Raw genomic sequence first — 22,586 nt, 5'->3', positions numbered from 1 at the left:
CCTATAATACCAGATCATTGAAGACATGCACTTCTTTTTTAATTAACAAAAAAAACTTTGTTATTTCTAACGTGTAATTGAATTTAATCTTAACCATCGTCTTGATCGCAAAGGAAAAATGCATTCAACTCCCTTAAAATTCTCCCTCCCTTAGATTCCCCTTCCTACCTCCTCCCTTCAACTTAAAATATCAAAATTTTTAATGCAAAAAAAGGAAAGACAACGTGTGGTAAAAATTTGGTCAAAAGAGGACTTCATGCCAGTCAATAAAATTGTGAAGTGTAGAAAACATTTGTGTGGTTCAAGCTTGAAGCAAACATGTGCGACAAGTAATTACTCACAAGAAAAAATGTTACACAAAATCTCCTTCTCTCCAACTCTCAAAATAACACCATCTTCACCTTCACCCTTCTAACCCTTTCTCTGCCAATCTCCTTAGCCAAACATTGAAAACCTAATAACAAGGACAACAATTTGAAACTTGTGACCATCAATGGTCTTTCTGGTGTTATAGCTAATTGGGTGATGAAATAATGGTTCTATCTCATGATCTTTGAAGAAGACAACATTGTTGAAGCAAAATAAAACAGGTTAGTTTCAAACTCAAGCATGCTTGTATGACTCTGTCCATAATTATTATAAACAACTTTAGTTTTGTTTACTTCAATTATTTTATATCTTCATATAATATAACATCATTTGAAGAGAATGCATGTACACAATTTTATAACCAATGTGATACCACATATCTTTAAATACTAGTTCAATTTTGATTACACTTTTTCATGTCAGAGTATCTTCACTTAAAATACTAATTTATTATAGTATTTAACACTAAAGACCGAGTTTTCCCAGTAATACACGAATCCCTAAATCAAATTTAGGATATCATGTCTAAGGAATTTGTATTCCTTTATTTGTGTTGGTAAGGTAATAGTTTAAAGTTTATCATTTAACAAAACTATACTTTTAATTTGCAAAAATTTTTAGCATTAGGTCAAAACGTGGGTGAGTTGGTTTCAAAGCCAACTATTCTTTCATTATTAGTCTCTAAACAAGAATTAGAAGTTTGTGACTCTCATGGGTTAATTTTGAGTTACTCGTCTAAAATCTAGGGTTGGAATATGTCATTCATGTTTGACTTGAAAAGTAAACATGTAACTGACTTTTAGTAACTTGGCACATCATCTATGGAAACCTTGATATAGATTAGTTACTAGTGACTAATAAGCATCCTACATATCCAATTTTGATAACAAATTTAAGGAGGCTATTAAATTAAAAGGTGGGGAAAGTGCTTTATGTTATTGAGTGAATGAAGATAGAAGAGAAGTACTTTTCTTCTTAATAGTACTTTTCCATTCAAGGTAAAGGGCAGCCTTGTTTCTTATAGACAAACAATTATTTGATCTTAAAGAATGATTTTGCTTTTACAAAATTATCATTTAATCTTATGATAAATAAAAAATTATACAATAGTGGGAAAATTAATAGGTTTAATATTGTTTCATAAAACCTATACTACATCTAATCTTCACTCTTTCTAAAAGAAGTTTCATTATGAATCGCTTGAATTACAAAGATTCATTAGCATGGTTAAACTGCGAAAGAAAGCTCTAAATAAGAGCTTTTGGTACCATATATAACCAAAAAAAGATGAAGATGAAAATAATATGGCAATTAAATCAAGATTTTATTAAATCACCTTAAGAATCTCTTTTACTTTTCTTAGTAATATTTAACTTATGAAAGAAAATTCTAAATACAACCTAAGTGGTGTTAAATACACTTGTGGGAGACCTTAGAGATCAATCAAAATTAATATCTACTACCTAGGTAATGCCAACGCCAAAGGCTGAATTAATGAAGTTAGGTTTTGCGTGGCATTATTCAAACTCTTTGGGTAGAAAAGTGTACAACAAAAAGAGTAGTCTTATTTAAAAATATTTAAGTTAGAAGTATGAGAAAAATAGAACGAATACGATAATAGATTATAAAACATAATTTATAGACAAAACCATATTTTTAATGTCAACAATTTTTATTGCAAGTGAAAATAACTTAGATGTTTGGATGTCAAGTTTTTGCATTCTTTTATACAGATTATTGATTTTTTTTAAAAGTGTTAAAGTACCCCATAAGTGCTCTTCTTTAATTTATTCATCTTTGTTGAAAAAAAAAATGCAAGTGAAAATAACTTAGATGTTTTGAAGAAGATTTTGAATTTAATTTTTATAAATACAAAATATATAATTTAGACTTATGAGAAAATACTCTATAAAAAAAGGAAGGTAATCAATTAAATTTATCGATAAAAGTCGGTTTACATTTTACTTCTGAGACTTCAAGTTTGAACCATTTAAAACAGAAATAAAATTTATATTGATACTAACATTGTTATTAATTAAACTGAGAACAACAAACACAAAATACACTCACATAAATTTCAAAATAAAATACACATAAATTTCATTTCAAGATATTATCAGTATACATTAAAATTTTATCTTTGAATAAAATTTTAATTATTTAGTGATATTTTTTCAAAATAATAAAATGCTAAAAATAAGAACCATCAAATAGAATTTTTTCTTCAAGATAGTTTCATATTTTATATGAAAAAAACTAAATAATTATTACAAATTTATTACTACTACTGCTGCATATGCAATAGTAATCCTCCTTTGGGATGACTAATAAATACACGAACCTTAAGCTCATAATCTTTTTATATTTTAAAATAAATTAATTTACACAAGATATATAAATAAAAAAAAATTGGTGATATAATGTTTCAATTATTTAATCTCAAAATATATAAATAAATAAAAAACACCAAGATAAGAACATAATACAATGATTGAGTGGTTGATTTCACGATCGGAAAAAAACTTTTATCATATCTTCATATTTCAATTAAAACACATACATGTACTCAATTCAATTGTCAAGATATTTAAATATAATTATGTTATATCAAAATATTTATAAAAATAAAATAAAATAAATCATCTAATCATTAATATCTTTTTTTTTCTATGTAATAATGAGAAGCTACACATATGTGATTTTATTTTAACTAGAGACACACTACAAGTATAAAAAAAATTATAATTAAGATATAAGACAAAAACAAAAACATATTGATTTGACTATAAAATCAATTGTTAGAATCAAACTTAAACTTCTTGGATGAAAAATTATCATCTATATAAATCTTAAAAGTATCATATTAATCATCATAACTAAATGTAAAAGCATACCTGAATTCAAAATGATAACAGAGTGGGATGGTTTGACGTTCTAAATCAACACATACTTTCTTGAGAGAACTCTTTAACCATCTCTCTTCTTAGTGATAGTGATAAGGTAATATTAGAATAGAAAAGCAATATATAGTGTAACATGGGAACCTAACCTATTTATTAACAAATGAAATTGTCCTTTGGTATATCTATTTACCCATTAAAAAATAGAATTACTACGTAATTTCCCTACATTAAAGGTCTCATAACATTTCAGTTAATTGACAAAATACTTTAATACCATTTGATCACTTTTAATTTGACACAATAGTAATAATAAGTATCTTTAATATATAATTATTCATATATAAGACCAATATATCTTTAATAGTAACTCTCAAAATACTTTAACAACATTTGATCACTTTTAACATGACACAACAGTAACAATAGGTGTCTTTAATAACTTTAATACATAATTATTCATATATAAGAGCAATATTGGATTAAGGATCCAACAATCTCCCACTTGGAATATATATATATATATATATATATATATATATATATATATATATATATATATATATATATGTATAACTTTATAATTATATAATTTACTAAATGTATTTTTAATCAATTCATTCCAATTATCATGACAAAACAGAATCAAGCGGTCCTTGCTTCATTTATCGTAACTAAACCCATTCATGGCACATATATTGACACAAATGAATAACATGTATCATGATATGAATGTCCAATATGGAATTTTTATGTAATGTGATCTTAACATACCCATTAGACCCTCCTTAAAGTTTACTAAGATCAAAAAATAAAATCATATTTTAAATATACTAAAACTTTATTTTTGCATAAATTATACTTGAACTATATAAGTTTATATCATGAAAACATCCAAAATTACAAATTCCCATTAAAACTAAATATCACTTAAAGAGATAACACCCGTACAAAAAGTGTGCTCATGAAACCTTTTAACATTAATCCTTTTAGTGAACGAATCCACAACCATGGAATTTGTGTTTATATGTTTTATAGGCATTTATTTACTTTGAAGTCTTTTTTAAGAAAGTAAGAATTTGATTGCTGGAAATTACAATTGTTAATTTGTTAAAAAAAAAAAACTTAAGTGGTCTTTTTATACCATCCACTATATAGCAAAATTTTGTTGCTAAATTTTGGTGATAACATGCTACAAACTTAATTGTCATAGTAGAAAAGGCATAAGAGACTTTTAATACTTTTTCACGAGATATCATCTCTACAAATATACAACCTGGTGTGAATTTCATATTATCTTGACATCCAACAAAATCAAAGTCAATATACCCAATGATCTCTATTTCATCTAACCTTCAATATGTGAATATATGATCTTTTATTCTCTATAAGTACAACACCTCACATTTAATGGTTTCTAATGGTCCATTATTAGACTACTTCACCATCCATACCACTCATACTTTCTCCCTCATTTCCATTATATTTTCCATACAACCTCCCTTGAAGTTGTGACTGTTCTTCTCCTTGCAAGGCCACATATGCACCTTTTTTATGAATGATGCATCACAAGTTTCCCCTCCAACATAATTGTCAACATACTCAATATCATAATGAATGTGAGGAGTATAAAGAGTATGTCTGGTGACCCAACAAAATGAATTTATGTTCATAAAATTTCACATCTCTTACAAGGAATTCATGGGATTCCAAATCATAAAATTTTAATCCCTTTTAGTATCATTGTCACTTCATACTTTCTTTATTTTCATATCAAATGATCTATAAACGAAGACAAAATAGTTCATAAACATAGACATAACTTCAATTTTATTGCATAACAAATAAATCCAAACTGCACGGGAATAATCATCAACAATTTTGAAGTAATATAGTGGCCCGTAAGATGAAGGAATGGGACAAGGTCCTTATAAATCACAATTAACTAATTCAAACAAACTACTTGTAGTATGCTCACTTAATAAAAAGTGATTCCTATATTGTTTAGCATAGGGGCATATATCATAAATTCTATTATTATTGCTTCTACTAAATTGACTCTTATGAGGGATGAACTTTAACACCTCTTTTGATAGGTGACCAAAATGTTTATGTCATAGATCATTGACGAATCCTTATATGACGTACATGCATGTATCTTCATAATACTTTGAAATAAAAAAAACAAAGTTTATTAGTCTGTTCACCCGCTCCAATCATTGTCCTCATCTTTTAGTTCTATATTACACACAAAACATAAACTAGATAATACAATTTGAGGCATTAATTAATTGTGATACAAAAATTAAGTTTAAAGTTAATTGAGTCACAAAAATGACATTGTCAAACTGCAAACCACCATCAAAATTCACATTGCGCTCCTTTGTAGTGATGGTATCTTTCCCATTCTACAATCCCACTAGTATGGTTGTAATCTTTTCAACATTTATCAAACAAGATAAATTTCCCGTCACATGGTGTGAGGCTCCCGTATCAATAATCCAAGGAATGTCATTCTTACCATGAAAACGATCCTTAGTGTTGAAAACATTCAAAATGTCAAAAAGTCATTGCCATTGTACTAGAGTGATGCTAAATATTCCTATTGACTCACCTAGGTTTGATAGAGCATCAGACTGCCCACCATTATTTTCCACCATAATCTCTTTTGGTTGTGGAGAAAAATGTTTTAGTTTTCCATAGGATTTTTATGAGGTTTGATACCATGATAAGTTTTACTGCAAGAAAACTCATTGTCTCTTTTATTTGAAAGCCACTAATATATATACATATCATAAGACACTCACCTTAATAAAGGCCAAAATATCACTCCTAAAAGTGTTCATCAAATAATGTCCATAATTATACCCATCAAATAGGCTAAGAATATTCTCCTAATTAATAATAAAATAAACAATCATAATTATAATATCTCAATACAAGTTAAATTTCTTGTGGTTGATATATTAAGTAAGACTGAATATTTCATGAGTTTTACTTATCCTTATAGTGTTGGTGAGGTGGCTCAAGTATTCATGGACACATTCTTTAAATTGCATGGTTTCCCTAAATCTATCACAAGTGATGAGGACACAATTTTTACAAGTAAATTTTGGTAAGAATTGATTTTTTTTCAAGGTGTACAAATCCACCTATCTTCGACTACCATCTCCAAATCGATGATCAAACTAAAGTAGTTAACATATGCTTAGAAACATATTTGAGATACATATGCGTAGAAAACCTTTAAGAATGGTCGAAATGACCACACCTAACAGAATGGTGGTATAAACCTCCTTTCATTACTTAATTTAGGTTGTTCACGGTCAACCTCAACTAGCTCACCTTCCATACTTTCTGGGTGCTTCTATAGTTGAATTATAGATCGCAACATGAATAAAATGGAAGAATTGTTGAAGTTAATTAAATTTCATCCAAGAAAGGCTTTAGGCATAACGAAATAATAGGCCGATAAACACAAATCTGACATACAATTTGTACCTAAAACCTTGGTTTACATGAAACTGCATCCTTACAAATAGGTTTCGATTGCAAATAAGAGTAATGCTAAATTGGCTTATAAACTTTTTGGTCAATTTCTTGTGTTGGAGAAGATTCAGGAAGTTGCCTATAAGATGTAGTTGCCACCTCAATTAAGGATTCATAATATTTTTCATGTTTCATAGTTGAAGAGACATGTTGGAGAAAGTATCATCTCAAGCACACTTTCAACTAGTGATGAAGATCTAATATTAGTTAAAGACCCTGAGATGATATTAGACATGATGACAAAAAAAAAGAAAAGGTAATTAGCCACAATGGTCTTGGTGAAATCGAAGCATCAACTAGTAGAATATGCAAGCTAGGAGTTTTATTATGGTTAAATATAGAAATATTCTCACTTCAAGCCTTGAGGCCAAGTCTATTTATAGGGGAAGGGTGTTTTAATTTTTAACATCCTTGAGTACACAAACTTTTTGATGGAATGGGAATGGATATAGGTCGTTTTAATGGTGCATATTAAATGATTGAAATTGCATAAAAGCCCACTTAGCTAGAGCTTATAAATGGAAATAAAGTTCTAGTGATACATGGTAACTAATTCTTGTATTCTTTCTCAATATTTCAAATCAATAACATTTTCTAGATTCCTTTCTTGCACTCCCTGTTTTCTCTCTCTTTGTTCTATAAATTCAATAGAGTTCCCTATACTTTACACATGACAAAATCTCATTTTTTTAACACATGAAGATAAGGAAACAAAATGACAAGGTAAGATATTAATCAAGTCATCTAATCAAATGAAAAATTAAATGATAGAGACTCAATTGAAAAATATAAAAAATTTGAATAACCAATAAACAAAAATAATAATAATAGGAATTCAATTAAAAATACAAAAAATTATAGGAGACTTAAAACTTAATTAAAGCTAAAGAAATTTCTTACCACAAATGTTTAATCATTTAAAATAAATTATTTATTTAATTTATGTAATATTTACAATTCAACTAATAATAATTGCTTAACACTAGAAGAAAACTCTTAAATAATAATCAATTTTAGTGACAAAAAATTGTTAGTCACTATAGTGACCAATTTAGATATCAATTTATATAAAAAAAGTCACTATTATGAATAAAAAATTATAATTGATCGTTAAATTGGTCATTGATTAATTAGAAACTAATTTAGAAACTAATTTCTTTAGTACCCAAAACCTTGGTAGTTAATGTTTAGTGACCAATTTATAAACTAATTCCTTTAGTAATCAAAACCTTGGTAGTTAAATTTTAGAGACCAATTATAATTTTTTATTCATAATAGTGACCATTTTAGTAACCAATAATTTTGTATTTTGTAAATTGGTATCTAAATTGGTTCATATAGTGACTAACAATTTTTTTGTCGCTAAAATTGGTTGTTAATGAGATATTTTTTTATAGTGTAATGAGATTTCGAAAGTATTTGACAGTAAATCTTTAATTAAAAAAAATCAATTTAAAAGATTGAAAAAATAAAATAGAATTGATGAGTTGAATTTAAACAAGACCTGTGTTTACACTACATGAAAATTCTTAAGTAATGACCAATTTTAGTGACCAAATATATGTTTAGAGACCAATTTCCTAATTAGAGACCAATTCCTTAGGTAGTCAAAACCTTAGTAACTAATGTTAGTGACCAATTTAGAGATGAATTCATAATAGAAACTATTTTAGTTACAATTCAGAGAGTAATTATAAGTTTTTGAAACTATTTTAGTTACCAATAATTTTTAGTTTATAAATTGATATCTAAATTTGTCACTATAGTGAGTCAGTGACCAATTTAGAGATTAATTCATGATATAAAATATTACCAATTTAGAGACCAATTATAATTTTTTGAAACTATTTTAGTTACCAATAATTTTTAGTTTATAAATTCATATCTAAATTTGTCATCATAGTGACTATTTATTTTTTGTTACTAAAATTGGTAATTTTTCAAGGATTTTATTCTAGTGTTCTAGAATTTTCACACAAGCACTACAAGAAAACTCCTAAATAATAACTAAATATAGTGACAAAGTTAGATACCAATTTACGAAACTAAAAATTATTGGTTATTAAAATAGTCACTATTATCAATAAAAAATTATAATTGATCACTAAATTGGTCTCTAAAATTAGTTACCAAAATTTTGGCTGATTTAGTTGTTAAATTGATCACTAAAAATTAGTTATCAAAGTTTTGGGTACCAAAGAAATTAGTTTCTAATTAATTAGTGATCAATTTAGTGACCAACCATTGTTCCTTATTCATAATAGTAATTATTTTAATAACCAATAATTTTTAGTTTTGTAAATTACACTACTACAAATTCCCATATTACATGGGAATTTTCTTGCAAATTTGTTAAAAAAATTTGCAAGAAAAGGCTTTTTCCTGCTATTTTTTCTAAGAATTTTAATTGGAAAGTAATCCTTCGTGGATAATTATTTCCTACAAAATTATAAAATTCACAAGTATTTCTTACAAAATTTGTTGCGAAAAGTGTTTTATACAAAATATTTTGCAAAAAAATTGATAGCAATTTCCTATAATTTTTTTTTCATAACAAAATTTATAAATATTTCCTACAAAAAAAATTTCAAAACAAAATTGGCAGGAAATATGAGTTTCTAATTAGGAATTTTCTTGGAGTGAACATAAAAGTTTGTAGAATAGTTGTGTGAAAATGCATACACATCTTTTTCTCAAATAATTCTTAACTAAAATTTTTAAAACATAAAATAAGAAAAGTCAAAATTTATTAAAGAAAAACTGAATATACATAATCGAACTAATTTGGTAGTATAAATGTCACTACAAGAAAACTCTTAAAGAATAATCAATTTTAGTAACAAAAAATTGTTAGTAACTACAATGACCAATTTAGATACCAATTTAAAAAATAAAAAGTTGTTGGTTAATAACATAGTAACTATTATGAATAAAAAATTATAATTGGTCATTGATTACTAATTAATTAAAGACTAATTTAGAAATTAATTCCTTTGGTAGCAAAAATATTGGTAGTTAATGTTTAATGACAAATTTTCTTTGGTAGCCAAAACCTTTGTAGCTAAATTTTAGAAACCAATTTAAAGACCAATTATAATTTTTTATTTACAATAATGACTATTTTAGTAACTAATAATTTTTTATTTCATAAATTAGTTTCTAAATTGGTTGCTTTAGTGACTAATAATATTTGGTCACTAAAATTGGTTGTTAATGAAATATTTTCTTGTTCTAAGTCCTTTTAAAAGAAAACAACAAGAAAAAAATGATGCTTTTATAATTAAAATAATTCATCCCCAAATTAAATTTACGTGAAATAATTTTATAATTAATTTTAATTAATGGAAACGTCATTTATATTTTATTCTTAGAAGTGTTTATAAAGAATTTTATCTAGTTATAATTTCTAGCAAATTACCTCATTTTAGTTCAAATACCTGCATATTTTCAAAATTTTAATCAATATTTAATTTAAATACTATTTTCATATTCATAGTTCCAAATATAAATTGATGCATGTTTAATTTTTATTAAATAACAATTTTCTATAAGGTTGACTCAAGAAGATGTCCAGATTTTTTATTAGGGCTTTTTGTGTTGTCTTCTACTTAGGATTAAAAATACACTATATTCATATTTTAAAAATCTTCTAATACATTTTAAAACTTCAAAATCAATGGTCTTTAATATATTTTAAAGGCATAGTAAAGGAACAAAAAATCCAACAAAAAATCCAAATTCATCAAAAAGTCAATACTCATGATAAAAGATGATCATTTTGTAAATTATTATATGTATGTCCAATAATTACACACAGTTTAATAGTTGAGATTAAAAACAATTTAAATCTATCTCTTCATCTTTTGAAATACCTTCTAACAACACAATTATGATGGAGCTTTGAATTTCAAATTGGACAATATCTCATATGTGGTAACTAAACCTAACAATGTTATCTTAATGAATTTTAGGTTAGATAATTGGTATCATATGTGGAACAAAAAAGCAATTCCAAAGATGAATTATCGTTCCATATGAGAATGGAAAAGTGACTCCAAATATGAACTCCCATTTCCTTAGTTTTCAGAGAGGGGAATGAACCCTTGTTCCCTTTAGACCTGGGTTTGTTCCAGTACATTCAATAATCTTAGATTACTTAAGGGTCGAGGTAAAGAGCATTTTAATAAACCGAGGATGAACGATCATTCCTCTTAGACCTCGATTGGGAGCTAATGATTGTTTCTCAACAATCATTTCCCAGCACATGCACTGGTGCGTAGTAGTATCAACAAGTGTCGTATCCATAGGGATTTAACAAGTATATTGGTAGTTTGCTTTCTAGGTTTTTGGTTGTGATAAAGAGTGTAAGTAAAAATAGATAGTAGTAATTAGATAGATTGAGTGGAGTATGTGCTATGAATTGATTTCATCTCATCTTCTTCTATTACACCACTACCATCTTGTTTACTTACTATGCAAATTATTCAATGTCCTGGAGTACTCTTTCTTTGTAGATCTAGGTTCATCCCTAAATCCATATAACCTAAGGACTTCAAACCCAATGTGATTCCTCAACTCTTGGTAGAATGAATCATTACTTTAATGTGCAAGACTCATTGAATGAATCCTTGCATTTTTAGGATCCTTTCATCCAACATCCCCTCTGGCTACTTAAATAAGCATCAATATAGGTATGATTATCTGATTGGACCACAGTTTGAGACCAGTTTCCCAACTCAATCCAAACCAGTTAAATAGATGAATGATCAAGTCATCATTAAGCATAAATCAAACCATAAACAATTGAATGAAAGAAAAGATAAATATCCAATAAGTAGAAGTATATAGAATCAGAATTGATTACATCAAACCTGGACACAAGGGAGTGCAACTACTCATAGAATTTTACAATGCAATTCCAACAACATCTACACATAAGATTTACATTAAGAGCATCTCCCTCATGCCTCACAGACCATATTCTCTCTTACTGCTACATTTCTAACACATTTCAATTCCTAAAATTAAGACATGAAGTCTTTATTTATAGGAATTTTTGGGCGGTGCTCAGCCGAACTTTTGGTGCCCAAACACAAATGGTTTCTTCACAAGTGGGTTTCCTTCTCAGCTCAACCCCTTGTCCTGATGCTTAGCACGGGACATTTTCTTCTTGGAAGGGCATTCTTGGTTGCTCAGCCTCATGGATTTGTGCTCTAGGTTTCCTTGCAAAAAGTTTCCTTACGAGACTCAACTCTATTTATTGTGCTAAGCCAAAAAGTCAAAATATGTTGTCTTGTCTTTTCTACTTCCATGGCTAAGCTCCAGTATTGTGGTTCAACTGCATACTTGATATTTTCTTTTATATTTACTGCAAAGCAATAAAATATCATTACAATTCATATAAATATATTTCTCAATACCTCATTTTGTATTTTAAGCTTAAGGAGATTCGTGTTATACACAAATAGCACCATTTGATACATAATAAGTGTCAATTTTAGATGGAAAATTTATTTATTCTTGACACGTATTAGGAGCCTATTCCAGTATATCCATTGGTCCCATATTGACTAGGAGTCGAGGTCAAAGACAATTTAAATACACCTTCGTCCCTTAACCATCTCATGAGAAAACAAGGGGGCCATTATGTTATTCAGTTTAGGAAATGATATTGATACCACACTCAAGAAAGATCCAAATGTGAGTGATAAGTCATGAACTTAATCACAATAGCTAGGTTACTCTAATATGATCAAATTTGGGTTCTTACAAGTCATAAGTCCAAAAGGGTCTCACAAAGAGAGAATTAAACTTGTTTAGGAATATATATATATATATATATATATATATATAATCAATCATATTACAAGTTCATTCTTTCATAGGATGAATAAGGTAAGACCTTTTGATTTTTACATTGATTCTTAATAAGTAATATTAAATATTCACTAATAATTAACTCACACTTATCTTGCCTTTAATACCCATTATCAGATAAAAATGACATTGACATCCTTAGGATCATATTACCCTCCGAGATGTATTTTAAGGACAAAATCATGATAGAGTTTCAAACTCCAAACTTTTAAAATACTAATTTATCTCTCAACCCTTCACGAGGCCTTTTAAGGACAAATTGTGATGGAATTCTTAGCTCGAAAGTAGTCAATACTCAAATATGGTCATTAACCCTAACAATGTTATCTCAACTAACTTGAGGTTGAACATTGGTGTTGTATGTGGAAATAAACAAGTGGTTTCATAGACAAACTCTTGTTCTATAGGAGAATAGAAAAAGTGTTCTAAAGACAACATCTAGTTCTTTTTGTCCTAAATTGAGCAAAATGGAAATGTTGTTTCATAGAAAAATCCTTACTGATGGACTTGTTCTGATACACTACATAGTCTCACATGAGTTAGAAGTAGAATTCAAGAAAAATATTCTTTTCCTCCTTTAACCTTTCAAGTTGTCCTTTTAAAACTGTTATGAAATTCTAAGTTCTAGAATAAATAATACATCAAATAGGACGGTTAATCTTAACAAAACAATCTCATATATACCAAAAGATAATAGTCATTAAAAAAATTGCATAAACACATTAAAAGTAGACTTTATAGCGTGGAGGAGTGAAAAGTCTCTCATTTTCCAAACTAAAAATAAGTCAAATTTAAAATCTTAACAAATTAGCAAAGTATCATAAAATATTAAATTGGTGCTTAAAAATAAATACTTGATTGAAATTTTTGTGTGAATAATTTCTTGAAAAATAAATATTTGATTAAATTTTTTCTGGTAAATGTTGTTGCAAAAATTATTTATTTTTATATAAATAATTTTATATCAAAATAAAGCAAAAGTAGGTTTAGAAGTTCAAATATCAAATAGTCATAAAAAAATTATACGTAAACATATATAATTTGAAGAACTGCGAAAATTATTAGAAATTAAGCAACTCAGTTTTATTGTGAGAGAAATCAGCCAAAATGCTTATTGTGTGAGCTAACTGCCCCTAAAAAAATTGAGCACCCCAAATGAAGTTTATACCAAAACTAAAACATGAAATAACAACATATATCTCTCATGTCTATATATAAGGTTATATATAAATATAAAATAAGTCTATTTTCTAATATTGAGTCAGGTTTGTTAAATTATTTTAAAATAAATAAATAAATTGATTCTTCAATATTGAGTTAGAAAGTTCTAAGGTAAGAAAATATGAAAAGAAAGTATTATTAAGTTTATATATCTACTTACAAGTTCTACAAGTGCAACATTGCGCTTTACATTATAAGTGGATAATATCTAATGTAGTTACCAAAAATAATATCTTGCAGTTTCTTTCTATTTCTTCTATAACAATGCAATTCTTGTTGTGTAGGATTTGTCCATGGTGCAAATTAATGGAACAAACAAAGGAGAATCAGAAGCATTGCTGACATGACATGAAAAGGAGCATCACAAAATTTTCAGCAGTTTAGTTTGGTTCCATGGAACATAGTAATAGCCCCGTGGAGACGGATTTCGTGGAAGTGACATTGGAGGAAGGAATCTCGGGTTCCGTCAAAGTACACAAAGTTGTTCCACCACCCTACAAGAGCAGCCTTCAAAAGTTCTTCGCCAAGGTCAAGGAAACCTTTTTCCCTGATGATCCCCTTCGCCAATTTAAGGGACAACCTCTTCCCAGAAAACTAATCCTTGGAGCTCAATATTTATTCCCTTTGCTTCAATGGGCTCCTACTTACAACCTCAATCTCTTCAAATCTGATCTTATTTCTGGTCTCACAATTGCAAGTTTGGCCATCCCTCAGGTTAGCCATCTCCAAAAGTTTTAACTTTCACAATTTGTTTTGAAATTGTGACCACGTTGGACCTTCATCAAGTTCAATTTGTTTTATGGTCTAGAGTATATAAATGGATACAAATCTTATTTTATAAGTCATGTTTGTGGGGTTGAATTAAGTTTAAAGTCTACTTTTTAATATGGTATCATAGTCATGAGTCTTAGCCTACTTTTGCGAAATTTATTGTTTGTTAGATATATTGTTCCACCTATAATCAATCATCGATTCATCCATTAATATCTAGTACCATGCTCAATTTGTATATATACTATAGCTGAGTAAGTGTATTAGAAATATTTAGATAAAATCAATTGAAAATATATAAATGGATAAAAACCTATCTTACGATCCAGTTTTGTAATAATGAGGTTCACATTTAAAGATATGGTACACAAAGATAATTGATGTTTGTATTTACTTGCTTTTGTTCTTAAATTGTGTGTTGTGATCCAGGGAATCAGCTATGCTAAGCTTGCAAATCTTCCTGCAATTCATGGACTCTGTGAGTGTGTTGATTTTGGGTGCAGTGTGGGCTATGTTTATTTTAGTTGAGAAATGAGCACCTTGCTAACTAGTGGTGTTGCTTGAACTATTTTTGGTGCATATATATTTCAGATTCTAGTTTTGTTCCTCCCCTTGTGTATGTTGTTCTTGGAAGCTCAATGGATCTTGCAGTAGGACCCGTTTCCATTGCTTCCCTAGTGCTAGGATCCATGATCAATGAGGAAGTTTCTGCCACCGAAGAACCTGATCTCTTTCTCAAATTAGCCTTGACTTCAACATTCTTCGCTGGGCTCTTTCAAGCAGCCCTTGGAATTCTAAGGTCACCAATCACACTTTGATTTTGACCTTTATCTCCATTAAAATTCAAAGCTTAAAAAGTGAGAACAAAAATGATTGCAGGCTTGGATTTATCATTGATTTTCTATCAAAGGCAATCCTTATAGGGTTCATGGGTGGATCCGCTGTAATTGTAGGTCTGCAACAGCTGAAGGGTCTTCTCGGAATCAAACATTTCACCAGCAAGATGGCCATCATTCCTGTTTTGAGTTCTGTCTTTCACAACATCGACGAGGTTCTTCCTCTCTTCTTCGTCTCACTGCTCTATCTACTTTATTAACGGAAAATGTTGTCATATTTTTGCAGTGGTCCTGGCAAACAATAGTCATGGGGATTTGCTTCCTCGTGTTTCTGCTAGGTGCAAGACACGTGGTATGCTTTTATTTCTCATCTTTTTACTCACTTATATGTTTCCACAATGCTTTTATGCCCATTGTTTTCAAATTTTTTTTTTTCCAATTTTTTTTAAATAAAAAAGTATACTTTAATAACACCAATTTTCCAATTTTACTAACTTATATGTTTCGACAAGGAAAATAATAAGTTAACAAACTTTTTTCTTACAAATTTTTGACAAAGTTCTAATTTAAGTAAAAATATATTATTTTATTTTAGTTAAAAAATAAAAAATTAATTTATTTTAATTCTATTTAAGGAAAGTTTGTCGATTTGTCAAAACATCAAAACACAGTCAAAAGATAATTTTCTTTTCGACAATGCTTTTATGCTCATTGTTTTCAAAAAAAAAAAATCAATTTTTTTAAATAAAAAAGTATACTTTAATAACACCAATTTTACAATTTTCCTTATCTTACATTTTCGTAACAATATAATAAAATCGCATACCAATAGTACAGGGTCCATATGAGAAAAAAGTGAAATTATCTCTTAAATATCTTTTATTTTCTTTAAAGTTAATACTTTTTGACTTTGGTTCTTAGAATATTCTTTGCGTTTTATTTTTATAAAATTTGAAACTTTTATTTCATTTTTATAAAATATAACAATTTGTATTTTAGAGCTCGTAAAATATGTTTTTACTTATATCTCTTCAAAATTTAAAATTAATATTTTTAATCTATAATATTTATTTTAAAATAAATTAATAATATTTTTGTAATATCAATTACAAACAGAAAATAGATTGAATACAGTAATCAATCGCTTGTTTCTTTTCTTACATAATCTCAAAGTAGGAGAGTAGTAGTGACATTCTGTAAGTGATTCAACTATTGTGAATTCCTAATGATCTAGTACAAACTCCATGATAAGATACTATATAGTATCAAATAGACTAATTGCTAGAAATTTTTAAATAATAATCATTAATATATATATATATATATATTAAAGTTAGAAAGTAACGAAGAATATGTATTATTTTTAAAAATTTAATCAATGTTTATTATTTAAATATTTGTTAATTTAGTTTATACTTTATTTTAATATTAACATAATTATAATTTTGTCGTTATTATATTGTTAAAAAATTTATTTCTTTTTTCCTTTTTAATTTGTTTTCTTTTAGGCAAAGGTTTTTTCAAAGAAAAATATTTTTGTGACACCATTTACGTCACTTGACAATCCACTTTTGAAAGTATGTTAGTCATTAAATAAATAGATTTTTTGTATTTGTAAAAGAAAAAGAAAAATAATAAATAATAAAATGTGTGTAAAAATTCGTGAGGTGTGAAAATAATATTCTTTTTTTTAAGGACTATTATACTTTGAGAAACTATTTTTTTATAAAGTTTGACAAAATTTATTTATTTTTTTAAATAGGGTGAGGGTAGTATATATATGGTACTAACTTGTAGAAAAATAAACTTGTGCAGAGCATGAAGAAACCAGAGTTATTCTGGGTCTCAGCTGGTGCTCCGCTTTTGTCTGTCATCATTTCTACTGCGCTGGCTTTTGCAATAAAGGCTCAACGTCATGGCATCAGTGTGGTAACTCTCTCCATCACATTGCTTCTGTAATCACTATCAATGAATTTTAAGAGCTACATGTTACTAATAACTATCAGTGTGGTTGCTAGATTGGAAAATTGCCTAGAGGAGTAAATCCTCCTTCAGCAGATAAGCTACTCTTTCGAGGTGATCATCTGGGTCTGGCCATCAAAACTGGCCTTATTACTGGTCTTTTATCCCTCACAGTAAGTTTCATTCGATATCAAATACCTTTTTCTTCCATATCTCCCACGTCAATAACATGGTTATAAGTTTTAATGATACTTGGTATTTTCAAACAGGAAGGAATTGCAGTTGGAAGAACATTTGCTACCATAAGAAACTACAAAGTGGATGGAAATAAGGAAATGATGGCAATCGGATTCATGAATGTGGTTGGCTCCACAACATCCTGCTATGTTACAACAGGTTGGTTGGAGTTCGTAGCCTAAAAAGCCTTGTCAATTAGTGAAGCCCTTGTATATAAAGGTGTCAAAATCAATGATATTAACCCATTTAAACTATGAACTTCAGGATCTTTCTCTCGCTCAGCTATCAATCACAACGCAGGTGCTAAAACTGGAATGTCCAACGTTGTAATGTCTGTGACGGTCTTGGTGACACTGCTGTTTCTCATGCCATTGTTCCAATACACACCAAATGTTATATTGGGTGCAATCATAATAACTGCTGTAATTGGCCTCATTGATATTTCTTCTGCTTATCTCATCTGGAAGATAGACAAATTCGATTTCATTGTCATGTTGACAGCATTCCTTGGTGTCATTTTTATCTCTGTCCAAGTCGGCCTAGCTATTTCAGTAAGCTCATTGTTTCACCAATTTGTCTACAATTCTGCATTTTTAGAATTTATAGACTTTTCAATGATAAATCCAGTGATTTGTTGAAAGTCCACGTCAATTTAAAATATATAAATCGATAAGGTTGGATGAAACTTAATTTCTAATTTCTTGATTTAACATTCTAAGAGCTCTTAGATTAATCATTGTGATTGACAACAGAAATACTATCTTGTTGATCAGGTCGCATTATCAGTTTTAAGGATACTCCTGCAAGTTACAAGGCCTAAAACATCAATGTTGGGGAACATACCTGCGACAAACATATATAGAAATATTCATCATTATAAGGAAGCCATAAGAGTACCTGGTTTTCTTATTTTAAGAATAGAGGCTCCCATCAACTTTGCAAACATCACATATCTCAACGAGAGGTTGATTTCATACCTACAAATTTATGACTTTGTGAAACTTCTGCTCTGGTCATTGTTCTCATTGTTGTTCAACCATTTGCTTTTATTCTCAGAATATATCGGTGGGTAGAAGAAGAACAAGCTACGATAAACGAAAACGTCTGCCTTCAATTTCTTATTCTTGACATGTCAGGTAACTAAGTGAGTTAATTATAATTCTTTGTCTGCAAAATGGGATACTCAGAGAATAGTAAATGATATGATGTTGGGATTTTCAGCTGTGAGTACCATAGACACAAGTGGAGTATCACTTTTCAAGGACTTGAAAAACGCATTGACAATGAAGGGTGTTTCGGTAAGTACGCTAAAGATGATTACAGAAGTTCATAGATAGGAATTAAAGGTCAAGTGTGATGAGTAAGTTGAATGAATTGTGACAGATTGTGTTGGTGAATCCTCTAGCTGAGGTGATAGAGAAGCTGCAAAAAACAGATGATGCCCATCATTTCATTCGAGCAGAATTCCTTTTCTTAACAGTTGGAGAGGCTGTAGCATCACTTTCATCAGCAATGAAGAGACAAACACCAACCGTGCAAGACGCGAGGGGGGATTTACAATTGTGACCGAGGACTGATTTGAACTTAAGATAGCAGAAAAAAAAAGTTTCAAAAAGAACAGTGGCAGAGTGAATAGAAAAGTTGGTTCAACTGTTTATTATCTCCTCATGTAATTGAAACCCTGTTTCCTAGATTCTCTTCAAACTAAACCAATCCTTGATACTGAATTGAAGTGGTAGTAAGTTATTGGCTGTGAACTTAGACATTCAAGAATCAAGTTGATTTCCATGCAAAGAAAAAACCCAAAAGAGTAATCCACAATGCTACTCAAGTCAATGTAAATAACATTCACTTCTGAAATAAAATTGTTTAGGAAAGCTAAATTGAACTGCATAGAAGCTTTAATTGAGTTTAAGATATCTGTTATAATAGTTGGTTACACAAAAAAGCAGTAGAAAGGTAAATAATATAATAATACATCAAAAATTTATATATTTAATTATTGTCACTAATAAAATAAAATTAAATATATAATTTAGTATAACAATAACTAAAAAAGAAATCACACATATATAAAAAATTATCAAAAGAAAATTTAATAATAATCAAACCACACTTAAAATTCAGTTATAAAACACACAAAGTACAATGTTTTTTTTTTCTATTTTCATAAAATAAAAAATTAATATACAAGAGGCTGATTAAACTAATATTTTACTATCAAGTGAGACAAGAGAGAATTACTTTCTTCTTTATTTTTTCAAGAATGAAAGAAAACCGCTGAAAGATGAGAGCAAAAATAATATTTTTTCTCTTCAGAAACAAAAGAAGATAGGTGATAACAATTTGTGAGAAACTCAAGACATATAATGGAACCACAACTAAAATTCAGTTATAAAAAAAACACACAATATAATATTTTTTTCTTCTATGTTCATAAAATAAAAAATTAATATAAAACAGACTCATTAAATAAATTATTAAATTAATATTTCACTATCAATTGAGACCAAAGAATTACCTTCTTTTTTTTCCCACGAGTATGGAAGAGAACACCGGAGAGATAAGAGCAAAAATGATAGATCTTTTTCTCTTCAAAAACAAAAGAAAATAGTTGAGAATGAAATATGAGAACAATTTGTGAGAAACTCAAGACATATAATGGAACCACAATTAAGATTCGGTTATAAAAAAAACACACAGTACAATATATTTTTTTCTATATTCATGAAATAAACAATTAATATAAAAGAGGATCATTAAATAAATTATTAAACTAATATTTCACTATCAACTGACCAAAGAATTACCTTCTTCTTTACTTCCATGAGAATGGAAGGAAGAGGACAGAGGATAAATAAGAGCAAAAATAATAATTTTTTTCTCTTCAAAAATAAGAAAAAATAGGTGAAAATGGAACATGAGAACAATTTGTGAGAAACTCAAACCATAATAAATAAAAAAATAAAAAATATCTTGATAAATCTTTTTATTCTTTATTTTTTATTATGTTTAATTTTATATTTTATTATTTCTTAACATTAATTATTAAGTTTATAAAAGAAATAAAATATTTGATTTAATTATAATATATTTTTTAATATTTATAATATAAAAAAATTTAAAACTTTGGGGGGCCATGGCCCCTCCCTGCACCAACAGTGCTCCGCCATTGAATATAAACATGTATGTACATAAATAAGAGTGTGTTCTGGATGAGAATAAAGGAGCGCGTTATAGAAACTAAGATTGGGTGCAATCATATCCATGAACTAAACTGGAACAGTCTCTGTCAGTTGTTCTATTTCTGTGAAATTGCTACATTCTATTCTTATTTAATAAATACAAATAATAAAATATATTTGAAGTTAAATAATTCAATATCCTCCACTGATTTAGCTATAAACATTTTGTCTCTCTTACAAAAAAATATATTAAATAAATAATAAGCTTATTTAATATCTTAAAAAGTAAAATATATTTGTATTGTTAAGGAATTAAATTACTCAGGTGTATGTAAATTACTTTAGAATTTATTGGAGGCAGCCTAAATATGAAAATATATCAGCACAATATTCACGCTGATATGGTGCCAATCCAGAATGGGATTTGATTGACAAATCAAATCCAATCAAGGGATTTATTTAGCATGTTTATATCATGTTTGTTAATTGATATATGTAAATATTTTGTTCCCGTAAACATTGCTGATGTAATATGTATATATATATATATATATATATGGTTGGTTCATTGATAATAAAATCATCACAAATTCTTTCACTAATACTTTCTAATATAGTTCGATATGGCATTAGAGCAAGATCTATGGGAAGAAGGAAAAGTTGATTAACCTAAGGGTGAACGTGAAGCAAAGATTGGTGATAAAGGGAAACATGTGTTTTCTCCTTATGACCTCAATTCAAATGACAACCCAAGAAACATCACTTCTCAAGTTCAACTACGAGGCGAGAACTATGAGGAATGGGCTTGTGCCATGCGAACATCTTACATGCTAAAAGAAAGTGGGGGTTTGTTGAAGGCATTGTTGAACGATCCAAAGAAGGAACAGTGGAACTCGAAGATTGGTGGACAGTCCAATCTATGTTGATTTCATGGATTTTGAATACTGTAGAGCCAAGGTTGCACTCTACAATTTCGTATGCAGAAAATGCAAAGGAACTATGGAGCGATATCCAAGAAAGGCTCTCAATTGCAAATGGCCCAAGGATACATCAACCTAAATCAGAATTGGCAGGCTGCAAGCAAGGATGGATGGCCATAGTTGAATACTATGGAAAGCTGAAAGTGCTATGGGATGAACTCGCTAATTATGAGAAAGTCCCAGTATGCACATGTGCCAACTGCACTTGTAATCTGTCCACCAAGCTGGAAAAACGAAAAGAAGAAGAAAAGGTGCACAAGTTTCTTATGGGGTTAGATGATGCCACAGATGGAACGGTGCGCTCAAGCTTGCTCACATGCGATCCATTGCTTTCTTTGAATCGAGTATACTCGATCCTAATCCAAGAGGAACATGTCCGAATAATTACAAGAACACAAGAAGAACGAGGTGAAATTATGGGTCTTATGGCACATGCAAAGGGAAGAAATCGTTAGGAAACCAAGGACAAAAATCAAACTTGCAGTAACTATAGCAGATTGGGATACACTGCTGAAAGTTGCTTCCAATTGATTGGATATCCGAATGGTGGGGGGGAAAGACCCAAAACTGACGGAAAAGCTAGTGGAAAGACCAAGATGTTGCATCGATCTGGTGCAGGACGAGGGAAAGGAGCAAGTTTGAAAGCCAATGTTGCACAAGCACATGTAATCGGTTGTGCAGTCAAACTAATGACAGACG

At 28.9% G+C, this 22,586-nt stretch overlaps 1 protein-coding gene and 1 pseudogene across 1 annotated transcript; both read left to right on the top strand.

The window, feature by feature from the left end:
• The first annotated feature begins 313 nt into the window (after positions 1-313).
• On the top strand, positions 314-19,601 carry LOC114175237 (putative sulfate transporter 3.3). The gene is made up of 14 exons (XM_028060007.2): positions 314-590; positions 14,201-14,630; positions 15,117-15,165; positions 15,279-15,486; positions 15,567-15,738; positions 15,810-15,875; positions 17,339-17,452; positions 17,542-17,658; positions 17,755-17,881; positions 17,987-18,273; positions 18,496-18,686; positions 18,779-18,858; positions 18,944-19,020; positions 19,106-19,601. Exons 2-14 carry the CDS (start codon positions 14,310-14,312, stop codon positions 19,286-19,288), a joined length of 1,992 nt encoding a protein of 663 aa, XP_027915808.1. The 5' UTR covers positions 314-590; positions 14,201-14,309; the 3' UTR covers positions 19,289-19,601.
• Positions 19,602-20,861: 1,260 nt separating this feature from the next.
• LOC146887658 (uncharacterized) lies at positions 20,862-22,342 on the top strand (annotated as a pseudogene).
• Positions 22,343-22,586: the final 244 nt, after the last annotated feature.

This window comes from Vigna unguiculata, chromosome 3 (genome assembly GCF_037176805.1).
Source record: "Vigna unguiculata cultivar grain cowpea cultivar isolate G323 ecotype 2 chromosome 3, ASM3717680v1, whole genome shotgun sequence".
Classification (NCBI taxonomy): Eukaryota; Viridiplantae; Streptophyta; class Magnoliopsida; order Fabales; family Fabaceae; genus Vigna; species Vigna unguiculata.
The sequence above is the reverse complement of the archived record's forward strand: the minus strand, read 5'-3'. Positions and strand labels throughout refer to the sequence as shown.